This window comes from Musa acuminata, chromosome BXJ2-5 (genome assembly GCF_036884655.1).
Source record: "Musa acuminata AAA Group cultivar baxijiao chromosome BXJ2-5, Cavendish_Baxijiao_AAA, whole genome shotgun sequence".
Taxonomy (NCBI): Eukaryota; Viridiplantae; Streptophyta; class Magnoliopsida; order Zingiberales; family Musaceae; genus Musa; species Musa acuminata.
In genome coordinates this window covers 28,259,236-28,273,942 of record NC_088342.1, presented here as the reverse complement: position 1 = coordinate 28,273,942, position 14,707 = coordinate 28,259,236, and the positions used below count along the sequence as shown (strand labels likewise).

The 14,707-nt window shown below is 38.9% G+C and overlaps 1 protein-coding gene across 1 annotated transcript; it reads right to left on the bottom strand.

Moving 5' to 3' along the window:
- Positions 1 to 7,424: 7,424 nt before the first annotated feature.
- LOC103973769 (cystinosin homolog) lies at positions 7,425 to 13,514 on the bottom strand. Its single transcript, XM_009388419.3, has 8 exons — positions 13,342 to 13,514; positions 13,046 to 13,178; positions 11,748 to 11,837; positions 11,509 to 11,633; positions 11,261 to 11,303; positions 9,740 to 9,857; positions 9,609 to 9,658; positions 7,425 to 7,799 (listed from the first exon to the last, which is right to left on the bottom strand). Exons 1-8 carry the CDS (start codon positions 13,458 to 13,460, stop codon positions 7,656 to 7,658), a joined length of 822 nt encoding a protein of 273 aa, XP_009386694.2. The 5' UTR covers positions 13,461 to 13,514; the 3' UTR covers positions 7,425 to 7,655.
- Between the last annotated feature and the right edge of the window lie 1,193 nt (positions 13,515 to 14,707).

Here is a 14,707-nt window from a genome sequence, read left to right as displayed (position 1 = left end):
ATCTTTACTTAGTTGATTGACACCGGACGAGGTTCTTTAGAGCATTGATATTAAAAACTGGCATAAGATGTTGACTGTCATGGAATCAATGAGGTGGTGCCGTGCCATCCAATCCAACAAATTTACTATGGAGGTATGTAAAACGCATGGTTCTGCGGCTTTTGCCCAAAAAATGAAATGGGCCTGCTGGCTGGGTTTTGGGAGGATTGTGAAAACGTGTAGCTTTTATGACTTCTTCTTTAGCTACTTGTAGATGATGTTAAATGAAGGGATTATTTATGTGGAGGACTTACAGCTTCGTAGGAACATATACAACAATAATAGGTTGGTTGCTCCCAAGGCAAGTATAGATATGTATTAGAAACAGTATATAAATTATATCATCAAAGAAACAATTGTAGACTTTGGTTCTGCAAAAAAATGTCTTCATCACAAAATTCAATTTTCCTTGTGATGGGGATATAAACAGGAATAACCTTTGTATAGGAACAAATACTAGAAGACCAAAATACGCAGCGGAATAAAATAGAAACACAATTAAACAGAACACCAAGATATACGTGGAAAACCCCTTCAATGTGAAGGGTAAAAACCACGGGGCAAACTAGAGATAATCCACTATGAGAATAATGAATATACAAATCTCAATCTCTTGCCCAAAACCCAAGCAACAACCACAAGAGAATAACTGGGATACAAGGATCACGTTACTGCCCACAATATCTAAAACCTCCCAAGTAATCACAGCAAGAGCCTACTGTAGATTTGATCTAACCTGAGATGAGAACACTACTAGATGATTGTGAACAGTCTCTCTGCGTTGTCCTTGTCTTCTTCCCTTTCTTTCTCTTCCTCTTCTGCCTTGTTCTCCTTCTTCTCTTTGGAATCTCGTCGCTACAAAGATCTGCCTCGTTGCTGCCTTTTTATAGCTTTAATCTGCCTCTAAAACGCAGCCACCACACCCCCCTAATCTTAATTAGGGTTAGGTTAAGAGGGGGTGTGAGCTGTGGGCTGATAAAGCCCACATGGGCTGAATATGGGCCATCAGCCCAACAACCTCCCCCTTCAGCCCATAAGGGAGGCTGTCCCATGACTCCTCAATGTGAAGCCAAACCGACCAACTGTCGGCATATCTCCTGTCTTTCTTTTGTTAAGGTCTTCGTCAACATGTCTGCTCCGTTGTCATCTGTATGAATTTTCTGAAGCTGCAACTGCTTCTCTTCAAATACATTTCGAATCCAGTGGTATCTGACATCTATATGCTTTGACTTGGAATGAAACATTGGGTTCTTACACAAATGGATGGCACTCTGGCTGTCACAATGCATCACATAATTTTCCTGTTTTAGCCCCAATTCTTGTAAGAATTCTTTCATCCATAACATTTCTTTGCATACCTCTGTAGCAGCAATATATTCTGCTTCTGTGGTGGAGAGAGCAATACACCTTTGTAACCTGGATTGCCATGACACAGCTCCCCCTGCAAAAGTAAGTACATAACCTGAAGTAGACTTCCTCGTATTTATATCTCTTGCCATATATGCATCTGTGTAACCTGTTAACGCAGGTGGTCCACCTCCAAAGCTTAAACAAACCTTAGAGCTCCCTCTGAGATATCTAAAAATCCACTTCACTGCTGCCCAGTGCTCTTTGCCTGGATTTGCAAGAAATCTGCTAGTAACACCCACTGCATATGCGATGTCCGGCCTCGTACATACCATTGCATACATTAAACTTCCAACTGCTGAAGCATAAGGAACCTTTTGCATTTTCGCCTTCTCCTCATCACTTGACGGACTATGTTCTGAGCACAACTTGAAGTGACCTGCAAGAGGAGAACCAACTGGCTTAGCATTGCTCATACTAAATCTTTCCAATACCTTCTCGATGTATTTCTCCTGTGACAACCAAATCTTCTTGTTTTTCCTGTCACGAGAAATCTGCATGCCTAGTATTTGCTTTGCTGGCCCCATGTCCTTCATTGCAAAAGACTCACTCAGTTCCTTCTTCAACCTGTCAATTTTAGACATATCTTTTCCAAGAATAAGTATGTCATCAACATAAAGTAAGAGAATAATAAAATTCTCACCAAACCATTTGATGTACACACAATGATCTGAAGCCGTTCTTTTGTATCCATTTTCTGTCATAAATGAATCAAACTTTCTGTACCACTGTCTTGGAGCTTGCTTTAGCCCATACAAGCTCTTCTTCAACTTGCAGACAAAATTATCTTTACCTTTGACTTTGAAGCCTTCTGGTTGCTCCATATAAATTTCCTCCTCCAAATCACCATGAAGGAAAGCTGTCTTCACATCTAACTGCTCAACCTCCAAGTCCTGGCTAGCAGCAATACCAAGAGCAACACGAATAGAAGACATTTTAACAACAGGAGAAAATATCTCTTCAAAGTCAATACCTTTCTTTTGACCAAAGCCTTTCACAACCAATCTAGCTTTGTACTTTGGTTGAGAACAATATTCTTGAGTCTTCAACCTAAAAACCCACTTGTTCTTCAAGGACTTCATTCCATTTGGTAGCAGCACCAAATCATAAGTGTGGTTCTTCTGAAGAGCATCCATCTCTTCCTGCATAGCAACTAACCACTTCTCTTTCTGCTCACTCTCAACTGCTTCCTGGTAACTCTCTAGTTCACCTGCATCAGTAAGCATCACATACTCATCTGTAGAGTATCTTCTGGAAGGTTGACGTTGTCTAGAAGATCTTCTCAATTGAGGTTCTGTGGGAACTTGCTCTCCTACTTCTTCTTGCTCAACATGTCCTGCAGGTAAATCAATATCAGGCTCTACACTATTTTCCTGCACATCTCCCCCATCACCCTGATATACTGGAGGAATAACTGGGTCACAATCTACTAATCCTCTTTCTTTCTCTTCCTCTTCTGCCTTATTCTCCTTCTTCTCTTTGGAATCTCGTCGCTACAAAGATCTGCCTCGTTGCTGCCTTTTTATAGCTTTAATCTGCCTCTAAAACGCAGCCACCACACCCCCCTAATCTTAATTAGGGTTAGGTTAAGAGGGGGTGTGAGCTGTGGGCTGATAAAGCCCATATGGGCTGAATATGGGTCATCAGCCCAACACCTTGTGCATCGTATCATGAGATAGATAGTCTTTGAAATTAATCCGAAGACAACATTGGACTGAGTGGAAAGGAAAAGAAGTAAAAATACAATAAGAATGAACCGAGAAGCAATTAATTTGTACCATCAAAAGACTTGGAAACCATTCATTATATGCGACTTGGGTTTTGCAAGAGATATCTTATGATATACTTCATTTTCCTTGCGCATCACATCATGAGATTGTCGTTACAAATCAGACCAAAGACAACCTTGAACTGAGTAAAAGAAGAAGAATGACAGAGAAGGTTGCGTTGCGGAAGACAGGAATCTTCATAGGATCGCAGCATCTTTAAGCGCGCCGTGTCCTCCTCCTCTTGCCTGTGTGATGGCAAGCTGAAGACAAGAAGAGGGTTCATAAAGAATCCCTCCACCTCCTCCTTGAGGCAGAAGAGAGAGAGAGAGAGAGAGAGAGAACAGCAGAGATGAGTGCTTGTTTCATGCTTCTCGACCACCGCATTGTGTAAACCATGTCCAAGAATCTTTTCGGCGAGACTCTCGAAGGTGATTGCTCGCAATCTCTCTCCGGCTTCAATCATGTGGCCTTTAAATCTCAATCATTTGTTTATGGAGCACATGAACTGGCAGCATCTTGAGGCCCCAAGTTTCAAGACTCTTTAAAGTGCGCACTTCCATCAACTTTGCACTTCCATCAACTTTGCCCCAAGTTAGATTTGTTACCTATGGTTCCTTTACCAATGATTTTACCCTTGTTGTTGTCTCCGAAGGTGACATATCCTTCGTCTATGCTAATGAGCTTAGAGAATTGAGATGGATCTCCGATCATATGCCTTGAGCATCCACTATCAAGATACCATCTCTTGCTCTTAGCTTGTGATGGTTTATGTTTCTAAAAAAAAGATGATTTTTAGATACTCATTTGACCTTGGGTGCCTCAAAAATCGATCTAAATTGCTTATCATGTTGCATAGAATTCTTTACGATTCCTTTAGGAACCCATATCAATTTGTGTGGACTAACCTTTTTAAATGGACAATGATAAGCTTTATCTTCACGTTTGCAATAAAAGTTACATTTGTTTTGGGGCAAAATATGCAAGATAGGGCCTTTAATGAAGGTGGTTGGATTTTGGTGAGAGCTACTCACAAATCCGATTCCACTTCTTTTATGAATATGACCCTTATTGGTAAGGATCATGTTCAATGATTTGCTACCAACCTCAAATTTCTTCAAGGTATCCTTGAGTAGCAAGTTCTCCTTTTGGAGTATTTCTAAATCATGGCATTTCGTACATGGAGCTAAACTATCATTATGCTCAATTTTTAATTTATCGAAATTACTAACAAGAGAATCGTGCACCTTTTTTAATAATTTATATTTTTTACTGATTATTTTATATTCATCAAATAAATATAAAAAGTATTTAATAATTCATCAAATGATAAATTTGCATCAATTGAACTTGATACCTCCTCTCCAAGGGCCATTAGTGCATAGTGAGCAACTTGCTCAGTGTTGGGCTCCTCTTCTTCGGATGCGCTTGAGTCATCCCATGTTGCTTTGAGCGCCTTCTTCTTCGGTGTCCTCTTCTTGGCTTGGGGGCATTCACTCTTGTAGTGTCCCGACTTCTTGCATTCGTAGTAAATTACTTGATCTTTCTTGGGTTCAAATTTACCTTTAGTGTTATTTATAAATTTATTTTTTTAATATATTTTTTGAATTTCTTTGTTAAAAGTGTCAAGCCATCATCAAAGTCCTCATCACTTGAGTTTTCTCTCAAGTGGTCTTCTTGTGTTCTTAGTGTCATCATATCCTTCCTGTTATTTAGAAGGGTGTCCTCAAGCTCTTCATAAGCTTTGCATATCATTTCATAGGTCATTAATGACCCAATTAATTCTTCAAGAGGAAAGTTGTTTAAATCTTTAGCCTCTTGAATGGCCGTGACTTTAGGGTCCCAACTCTTTGGAAAGAATCTTAAAACTTTATTAACGAGCTCAAAATTCGAAAAACTTTTACCAAGTCCTTTTAGACTATTGACGACATCCGTAAAACGGGTGTACATGTCTCCAATGGTCTCACTCGGTTTCATTCAAAATAATTTATAAGAATGTACTAAAAGGTTGATTTTTAACTCTTTCACTTTACTCGTGCCTTCGTGAGTCACATCGAGTGTGTGCCAAATATCAAAAGTCGTTTCACAAATCGAAACACGATTGAACTCGTTTTTATCTAATGCATAAAATAAGGCATTCATAGCCTTTGCATTTAAAACGAAAGTCTTCTTCTCCAATTCATTCCAATCGATCATTGGAAGAGAAGACTTTTGAAATCCATTTTCTACGATGTTCCAAAGCTCAAAATCCATAGAAATTAGGAAGATCCTCATTTGAGTCTTCCAATAGGTGTAATCCATCCCATTAAACATGGGCGAACGTGTAATTGAGTGACCATCTTGGTTTCCGGCAAATGTCATCTCTCTTGGGTTTTAATCCAACTAAGAGTGAACCTCGCTCTAATACCAATTATTAGGATCAAGAGTGCACTAAGAGGGGGGGGGAGGGGGGGGTGAATTAGTGCAGCAGAAAACTTTCGCTATTTCAAAATGCCTTGTTTCAATTAAAGCCGATTCAACGAGAATGATCTCAACTCAATTTGTTTCGGAAGAAATTTGAGTTTGAAGTCTTAAGTGAAAATGCAAGAGAAGACTAAGTGATTTAGAGCAATGTAAATCACACAAATGAAAAAATGTAGATTTCATAAAATCTTCGTAGAAAGTCGATCTCGGAAGATGTTTTACGTCAAAATGAATGTAGACGTATTTAAAGCACAGTAAGGAGAAGAGGCAGTTTGCTATAAAGGAAAGATGCTCAAAGTAAATGCAAACTGAGATTTTAGAGTGGTTCGATCAACGTGACCTACATCCACTATCGGTTTCCTCCTCCGACGAGGTCACCGGCGTCCACTAGAGGCCTTCCTTCAATAGGCGAAGGCCAACCACCCTTTTACAGCTTTTCTCCTTTTGACGAGCTTAGGAGACAACCCTTACAAGTTTTCACTCCTCTCTTGGATGATCACAACACTTAGAAAGAATGAGGAGAACTCTAACTTTTACAACACTTTAAGGCCTCAAAACTCAAGAGTAATTCAAGAATTTCATTGCCTTTCATGCAGGAAATGGTGGGATATTTATAGACCGCAATGAGTTCAAAAATGGAGCCTAAAAGTGTCTATTCCCGGATTTCCGAGGTCCTGGAGGTACCACCGTCATTCCTGGGCGATACTACCGCCTATCATCAGGCACTAGGTGGTACTACCGCTAGACAGCACTCGAAGACCGAGCTCTGGCGGTACCACCGCTGGCAACAATAACTGCCGATGGTACCACCGCATGACAAGAGCGATACCATCGCCCAGAAATCCTGGGAGACCGAGTCTCCCAGACGGTGCCACCGCCGGCCAGGATTTCAGGGACCGAATGGGTTGTTCCATTCGGCCTAATTTGGGTCTGTTAAGAGCCCAATTGGCCCCTGATTAAGTTAATGCGATCACCTCCCAATCCTAACTTAATCTATACTCTAACTACAACAATTAAGACATCATTACTGCAATTCGTGTTCCGGTGCGTCAATCGCTTCTTCCAACAAGCTTCCGACGTACTTATGGCGAACATCCGACGAACTCTCGACGATGCTCTAGCGGACTCCCGGTAAGCTCTTGGACTTTGCGACGATCTTCTTGGCGAGTTCTGACGAGCTTCTATGGCAAACTCCTAGACTTCTCGGCTGGTTCCTGCAGAACTTCCGACGAACGTCCGGACTTCCGACGAACTCTCGAACTCCCAATGTAATCTTGGTCTTGACTCTGACATAACACCTGCTACATTTCTTACTACCATCGTAGTTAATCCTGCACACTTTTCTCAATATATAGATTAGATCAACAAATGACAATTGACTTCATCATCAAAATTCGAGATTCAATAGCGGACTCATCCACATACTCAGAACATCTTCTCAAAGAAAAATTTCTTTGATTAAAAGAACCCCACAAGACTTTGCAGAAATATTTCCCACTAAATAAAAATTTAAAGAAAAAATACCAAATAGGTATAGAGACAGACAACAGATGAATTTAGAGGGACTTGACTACCGAATTCAGAGACACAATACTGCTAACTCTTCTTACATAAGCAAGAGGAAAGTGCAATAACACAAATTAGTAACAAAAAGGAGGGCAATTTCCAAGCATGTTTAATCTGATTGCAATCAGTAATAGTTAACTTAATATATTGACCCCCGCTGGATGCTTCACATATCATCGATCATATCATCACAGGAGAATATCACTTTAATTGTCAAGTTTCAATATGCATCAAAGCACCATTTATGAATTACAGCCTCATACAACTGCATGATGCTCATGCAAAACAGATCGATCACCTCCAAACTTATGCCTTCCCTTTTTGCTCCCAGTTTAACATTGCGTCGTTGAATGCAGTACAATCGTTAATATGCAGTCTGAATGATCTTAAGGCAAGCAAAGTTCGGGAAATCCCCTACACATTTGCTAACTGCGGTTTCTCTTCAGAATTGATAAGTGGAGTAATATTTTCTTCCATAAAGGTTGGGTTTCCTTCATTCTTCACAGGATAGAGCACATAATGCTGGAAAATGAAGAGAATATCAAAGAGCACTACTTCCTGCAAGAGAAAAAGAAAAAAATAATAATAACTTAAGGATATGCATTTTGGATAAAATGAGCAGAGATGTGCAAGATATGCAATGACTCAAGATATCTTCTAGCTACATCATCCTCAGTTAACATAAAATTGAGATCAATCATTGATTAAGGACACCATAGAAGAAACGGAATGCAAAACTGACTGCTTAACTGCATTCTGGGATAATTATATCATACTATTTCTCATAAAACAAATTTAGCAAGTTCAGAAATGATAAAAACTATTTGTGAAATAATCCTATGCATCTAATAGTTCTAATCAATTTGCAGTCTGGTGTCTTGTCTGCATCAATACTAGATAAATCAAAGCATGTATGTATGTCCTTAGAAGATGAGTTACACAGTGAGTAACAATCTTTCTCCTTCCCCACTCTGACACTGAATTATAAAAGAACTAGCACACTGACCGAAAAAATTCAAACATGATAATGCCACTAGTCAGTTGATCGGGTTGATTCTTAAAGCAAACTGATGAGTTAACTTGCAATATCAGCTCCATCACCAAATCTACCTCATTAAGAGTCATCTATTATCTATTCCTAGAGGAGTAATGTGGTGCATGTTGGATCCAGAAATCCAAAGCTCAACCTGACAGTCTCCACCTATGGCCTCTAGACTAGTGCTGAGTTAGGGCAGCCTAATTTTAATTTCTTTTTTATTTATTACTTAATGTCTTCAATAGAAGAAAAGGGGAAAATTAAAAATAAAACAATAACAGATTGCCGTTGCTCCTGGGTCCTGCCATCGCCTTCACATCAAGGCTTCAATCTCTCTGTCTCCATTCCTGAACAGCATGCCCTTGTTGGCAGCAGCATCCCCATCTGCAAGTGAGGAGGTGAGGAGAAGGGATAGGAGGCTGAGAGGATGGCTGACTAGGGGGAGATCCAATAGAGGAGGGAGAGGAGAACAAGGAATAGCAGGATTACAGAAGAGAGGATATCAAGGGGGCGAAGAATGAGAGGTTAAGGAGATGAAGGAGATACAAGGGAGGAGTGTAATAAAGAGTGAAAGGAAATCATGAAGAGAGAAAGTTCACGTTGGGCTGCCCAACATGCCAACACAACCAAACTCAGGACCTGAGTTGATGGGTCCAGTCACGAGTTTGGGCATTTGTGTTCAACCTAGTGATGAGTAAAATAGTATATCGATCATAAATTGAACAAATTGCTATTAGAAGAGTTAAAACAAAGAAACTAAATGAACTCTGTAAAATGACCCATAATGAAAACTGCAACTAACTATTAACTAAGTGTAGCAAAACTACTAAAAGTGTGCAAAACATCAAGCTGCTCCAAACTATATTTAATAAATTACCGATAAATATTTGGTCTAGAAATTTTGTAAAATAAATTGTCTAGGTTGTAATATATTTAGACCGACAATAACAAGTGAGACATTCCAACAACTTGGGGTCACAACAGCCCCACCACTGAGCTTCAGTAAAGATATTATCACTAACCATATTTAGGGTCATATGATCCTTCCTTCTTGTTTCTAATAGTCTTCTTAGATCTACTTCCACACTTTTTTAGCACCAGTAATGTAATTGAAAGAGCATTCAAAGAGTTTCAGGAAAAACAAATGCACTCAATGATGTTAATTCAAATACTGTAACAGGTTTGCCCCAGAAAATTGTACCACAAACAGCTAAACAGGAGGACTGGCCATTATTTGAGACAAAAAAAATGATATGAAGGCTGTAACAAAAAATATCTCGTGCATCTCAGATGTAGATTGCAAAATGAAAGAACAAAAAGCATTTGCATACCAGTGAAAGCAGTGTCTTGCCAAAATTTCCATAGAAGTTAACTAGTGTCTCTGCATAAAAACATGTGATAGGAAAATCAGAATAATGACACATAATGGATGAGAACATCTCCTGTAAAATGCATGACACACCCTGATCTATAGACTGCACACCCATCTGACCAAAGTTCAGCACGCCACCCAATAAATCAAGCAAGATATTGCCGATACTCCAACCCACTGTACTCTTGCGCTGGAAGTTCATGAATGCCTAACAAATGCATGAGAATGTAAGAAGCTATATCTACCATCTAGAAGACAAAAAAGGCAATGGGTAAAAGAAAAACCTTAAAAGTATCTTCTTTCACATTCTCATTTTTTTTTTTTTTTAATTGAAGACTCCAGGAAATTTGTAAAGAATACTCTACTATATTATGTACCCATGTTGAGGATGCCATGTGTAGTCCAAATTACCTTTATAATTCCTTCACTTATTTGTAAGTTTAGCTTAGCTGCAGTCATTTAGTTTGATAGATTATTAACTATATGACAACTACGTATGCTTATATGTTGATCTACAAAACCTGAAATCTAAAGCCAGAAACTTCTGCGATGCAAATTTTTCTACAGTCTACTTCCTGAAAAGAATTATATAATCCTTTTACAATTATCTATAGAAGATATCTAATACTTTACCCCTTGAGATAACTGACTAATGAACTTGACTCTAATAGACAGATTCATGTATTCAAAACAACTTGCTATTATGCATATTATGCAGAAGTCAGATTGAATCTCCCCCATTGGTGATGTGGGATTCTAGAGATGTCATGGTCCACCATGCTGCTGCATGTCATGACCAAAGTCAGAACCACAATGATCAAATTCCAATAAGGAGTTGCCAGACGGTGCCATTTGGGATGGACAGTGACTCGTCTCAAGAAATCACCCCAGTGTGGTACTATTGTGGGTAATGCAGGATTCCTAGTGGTCACCCGGCTGGCTTCTTATAGAACCTAAAAAATAAATGTTGGTTTGTTAGCTGGAAAACCAGCCTTTCCAGCAAAATTTTATCAACTTGTATGAACCAGGGAGAAGCAACCAAGTTTCCTGATGGATAAAACAAAAGGTTTGGTACAAAGAACTGGAATCGTTTTAGTGGACAAGGTTCAAAAAGCAAAAGTGGACATACTCTGGGTGGAAGTCTAGCATAGTATCATTTTACTGCCATAGGAAAACACAATTGCTTATGTTGGGTAGAGGAAGTCCTAAAGTTACATTGGTTAATATCAAAATGGTTTCAAGCGTCACTCATTATGCATCAAGCCAACCACAATATACATGATAACTTATTTGAACCTCAAAATAATTGCTCGGTATCACCAAAAGATAAGTATCACACGAGGTGGTTTTTCTATCAAATGGAACTCCTATTAGGCCTCAGTTATATTTGAAAAAAAATGTCTGGCTGCTTAATTGGACATATCCCAGACACCACTGTAACACTATCTTGAGAGCAAATATTCAGAAATCTTGATATAAATGATCTATTATCAAAACATGAATAAATATATAGCACCCTTTAAAATGAGATAATAAATTTTATCTATCACTTTCTACACTTTATATAAATTATGCAAATAAAATATAAAACAAATGAAAAAGCATCTATACCTGTGGGATGTACTTGATTGCTGTCATGATAACCTGTATTGTGCTGAATTCATGCCATTAAAGAAAAATTAATGAGAATATGAGACAACTGCAAGAAGTCAATTTTTTAAAAAAGCAAAACTTATAGATGTTAAAGGTGTCTTCTTTAATGTTCTTTCTTGGGGTTCCAGAAGATAGAACGCATAAATGTTTCTTTAGTTAAATTATATTTTCAAAACATTAGTTTTCTTATAAGAACAAAGTATTACTTGAAAACAGAGATGAGCCAAAGCCAAGAATGATTGGGCCAGGCTAAGAACACACAGACCACAGCATAAAGCAAGACAATAACAGTGATACCAATGCAAGTCTTTGAGACCTTCTGACTTCCACGCTGTGGAGATTAAGAATAAAAAGGAGGAAAATAGAGAGTTAGCAGAGGAAAGAAGGTAAGGGACAATATAACATACAGCAAGAAAATGATCTCATACGAAAAAGGATTACTTACTTCATAGATCAAAACTTGGAACAATGTAAAAGCCGTCAACGCAACAGCATGTACTGAAAAAGCCACATCATTTGCAGCTACAGGAATCATCTGAAATTAAGAGAATTATTTCGTACACACATCCTAGAGAATAAACATTCCAAACGAACATGATGTTAAATCAGCAAATCAATAGTTTACATATGTAGAATCTATGGCAAAACCTTCAGCAAGGCAGCCGAACAAACCCATACTTAATATTTTAAGGTGTATAACAGAAGTTTGGAAGAAATTCAATATTATGACAGAAATGGTTCACAGGCTTATACTTTATAGCATACCACCACATTGATTTTATAACAAAAACAAATCAACTTATACAGATGGTCAAAATCCGATAAAAAAGATATGATTGTCCATCACTACATTATGTAGCTCAAGAGAATTGGCCTCCCAGAAATGAAGAGAGAAGACTGAATGAAAATTGACTACTAAATTGACATAAATCTATTGCAATCAATACTAAGACATCCTATAGTGATTATAAGAGGGAATTCAATTTTGTCCAGATCGACCCCTACCCAATGGATAGCTACCAGTCTGGGCATGAACCCAGACGTGGACCTCCCTATTTGAGATAGTATGGTCGGTCCCCTTTAATTACTTAAGCGGCTCTCTTTTTTCTTTTAAACACGGTTGCACGATGAACCAGGGCTCATGACACACAAGTGTCTCCTCTCCACTATCCGCTGTCGCACCGCACCTATGGCTGCCACCCGCCGCACCTCCAATTCGTCTCCTCCTCCTTCCTTCTTCTGCTTCTTCCTTCTTCCTCGTTTGCTTTTGGAGTAAGCCTATAGTTGAAACCCATTCCCATTCCGAAGAAGCAAAAAAGTTTGTGGAAAGAGAAAAACCGATTTCGGAAACAACCAGAAGACGGTTTCCTGCCGTAAAGGAACAAGGAACGTAATCTGCGTGTCACCACGGAACGGCTTAATGTCACTGAACCGGCGTGCAGCATGAGGTACGTAACAACAACGATGAAGACGACTGACGAAGAATAACATGGATGGCTTAACGACAACCTTTAAACTATGGGCGAGCAAGTTGAAATCGAACAAGGACAGAGGTGGAAAAACCAATGTACCCTAAAGTCAAATAGGGAAAGCACAAAGGTAACGTTGTTTGCCCGTCCATCGATTCAATCAAAATGTCATTTTTAGTGGTAATTCGGTCGAAATTACCTTTCCAGAAGCACAAAACAATAATTACACATCCAAAAGAAATCAACGACAAGGAGAAACAGAAAAGATACCAACCTCTCCGAAACCATACTTCTCATGATACTGCCTCTTGATCACAGGGCTAAAGAACATGGCCGCGTTATATACGAGATACGACGAGTGCTTCGTCATGTTGAGCACCAGGAAATCGAAATTCAAGCCCACCACGCTTCGATCACCAAAGAAACAAGACCAGAATCAATACATTACCACCCTAAAATCCCATGAATTCAGCAAGAAACCAAACAAAATCCGATCTTGCCTTAGAGAATAACAGAAAAGAAGAGAAAATGAAGATTGAAATCAACGACGGAATCAATAAGGATCCGAACCTTTTCCTCTTGTAATTGAGAATAACTTGAGGGTAGAAGCTGAAGGACCAGGAGAAGAAGGCGATCCATCCGAAGGCCTCGTACGTGATCTCCAAGCCGAGCGAGTTCCACGACGCCATGCCCTCCTTTTCCCTTCGCTCGAATCGACCCGGTTTCTCCTGCGGGGATGATAACCAATAGCCAAGAGAAGATACCGTCGGTAGTCCTTTATAAAATGACCAAAAAACCCTCAGCTTTTTTCAAGAATAACTGGTCGACAGAACGACTGACGATGACGATAAGAATAAGAACGATGGCAATTGGGGGAATCGATGACGTATAGAGTGGGGATTCACCTCGGTGTGCTATCAAGCCAAGGAATCTGGTTGGAATATTGGGAAGGTACAGGCGTGGAGAAGGGAGAATACCGCCTGTGGCTTAGCCCATGTCAATTATTGTCACTTACGAGATCACATGATTGGTGGACTGTTTACATTGCTTAAATAAAAAGAATAAGGGCAGATTACTAAAAAATATATATATAAATTTTTATCTTTTTTTTCCTTGTGAACTTTTCCTTTTGGTTTATTTATACCAAACACACGTTATTTTCTATAACACAAAAGCACCCTTTTAAACTTAGCTCGATCGATTGATATCTTCAACCTTTGTTCATCGTCTCATAGCCTTTGCCTCTCATTTGTTATTGTCTCGGCGATCATGACACTAGGGTTAGAGGATATTATGCTCGTCGTTGAGAGAGTTAGGAAATAGAGAAAGTTGATCTTGATCTTAGGATTGCTAAATCGATGAGTGGCGACATGGTAGGTGCACATGACTTCCTTGATGATGTTGAAGGTGCCAAGCTACATGGAACGCTTTTTGTTAAGTTTTGAATCTCCATCATATATCGTCTCCATTGACATATCTAAACACATTGGTAGCTCGCCCCCTTCCATCTCATTCTTTACGAAAAATCAACGTTACATTTCTCACTAGTTTAGAAGCCACATCAATGCTAATCATATTTCCAAGAGACTACTCACCTTGGTTATCATAACGATAATAGCAAACGAAGGATAGAGGCAACATGGCAATCGGACAAAAAGGATAATCAAAAGTAATCACATATTTAAAAAATAAAAATAAAATATTAGATTTTTTTTTAATTATCCAAAAGACAACTTTGAAAGTTGGAAGTGACACTGATCTTGTGACAAAATATTAGATCTATTTACAAACCACATCCAATGAATCCTACACCTAAATACCACTCACAAGAGTTTTTAAGAGTTCAAGATCTCACCATTTACTTCAAAAATCTCTTATTTGCAGAGGAATCTGTCCAGCACTTTTACTTCTAACTATGACAAAGTTTGATGATAGT

Coding starts and splice junctions, on each gene's coding strand:
- LOC103973769 (XM_009388419.3), bottom strand. CDS start 13,460: ATGGCGTCGTGGAACTCGCTCGGCTTGGAGATCACGTACGAGGCCTTC. Junction 9,858..11,260: donor CAATCAAGTACATCCCACAG/GTATAGATGCTT, acceptor TGCATTTGTTAG/GCATTCATGAACTTCCAGCG. Junction 9,659..9,739: donor TGTGCAGTCTATAGATCAGG/GTGTGTCATGCA, acceptor GTTTTTATGCAG/AGACACTAGTTAACTTCTAT.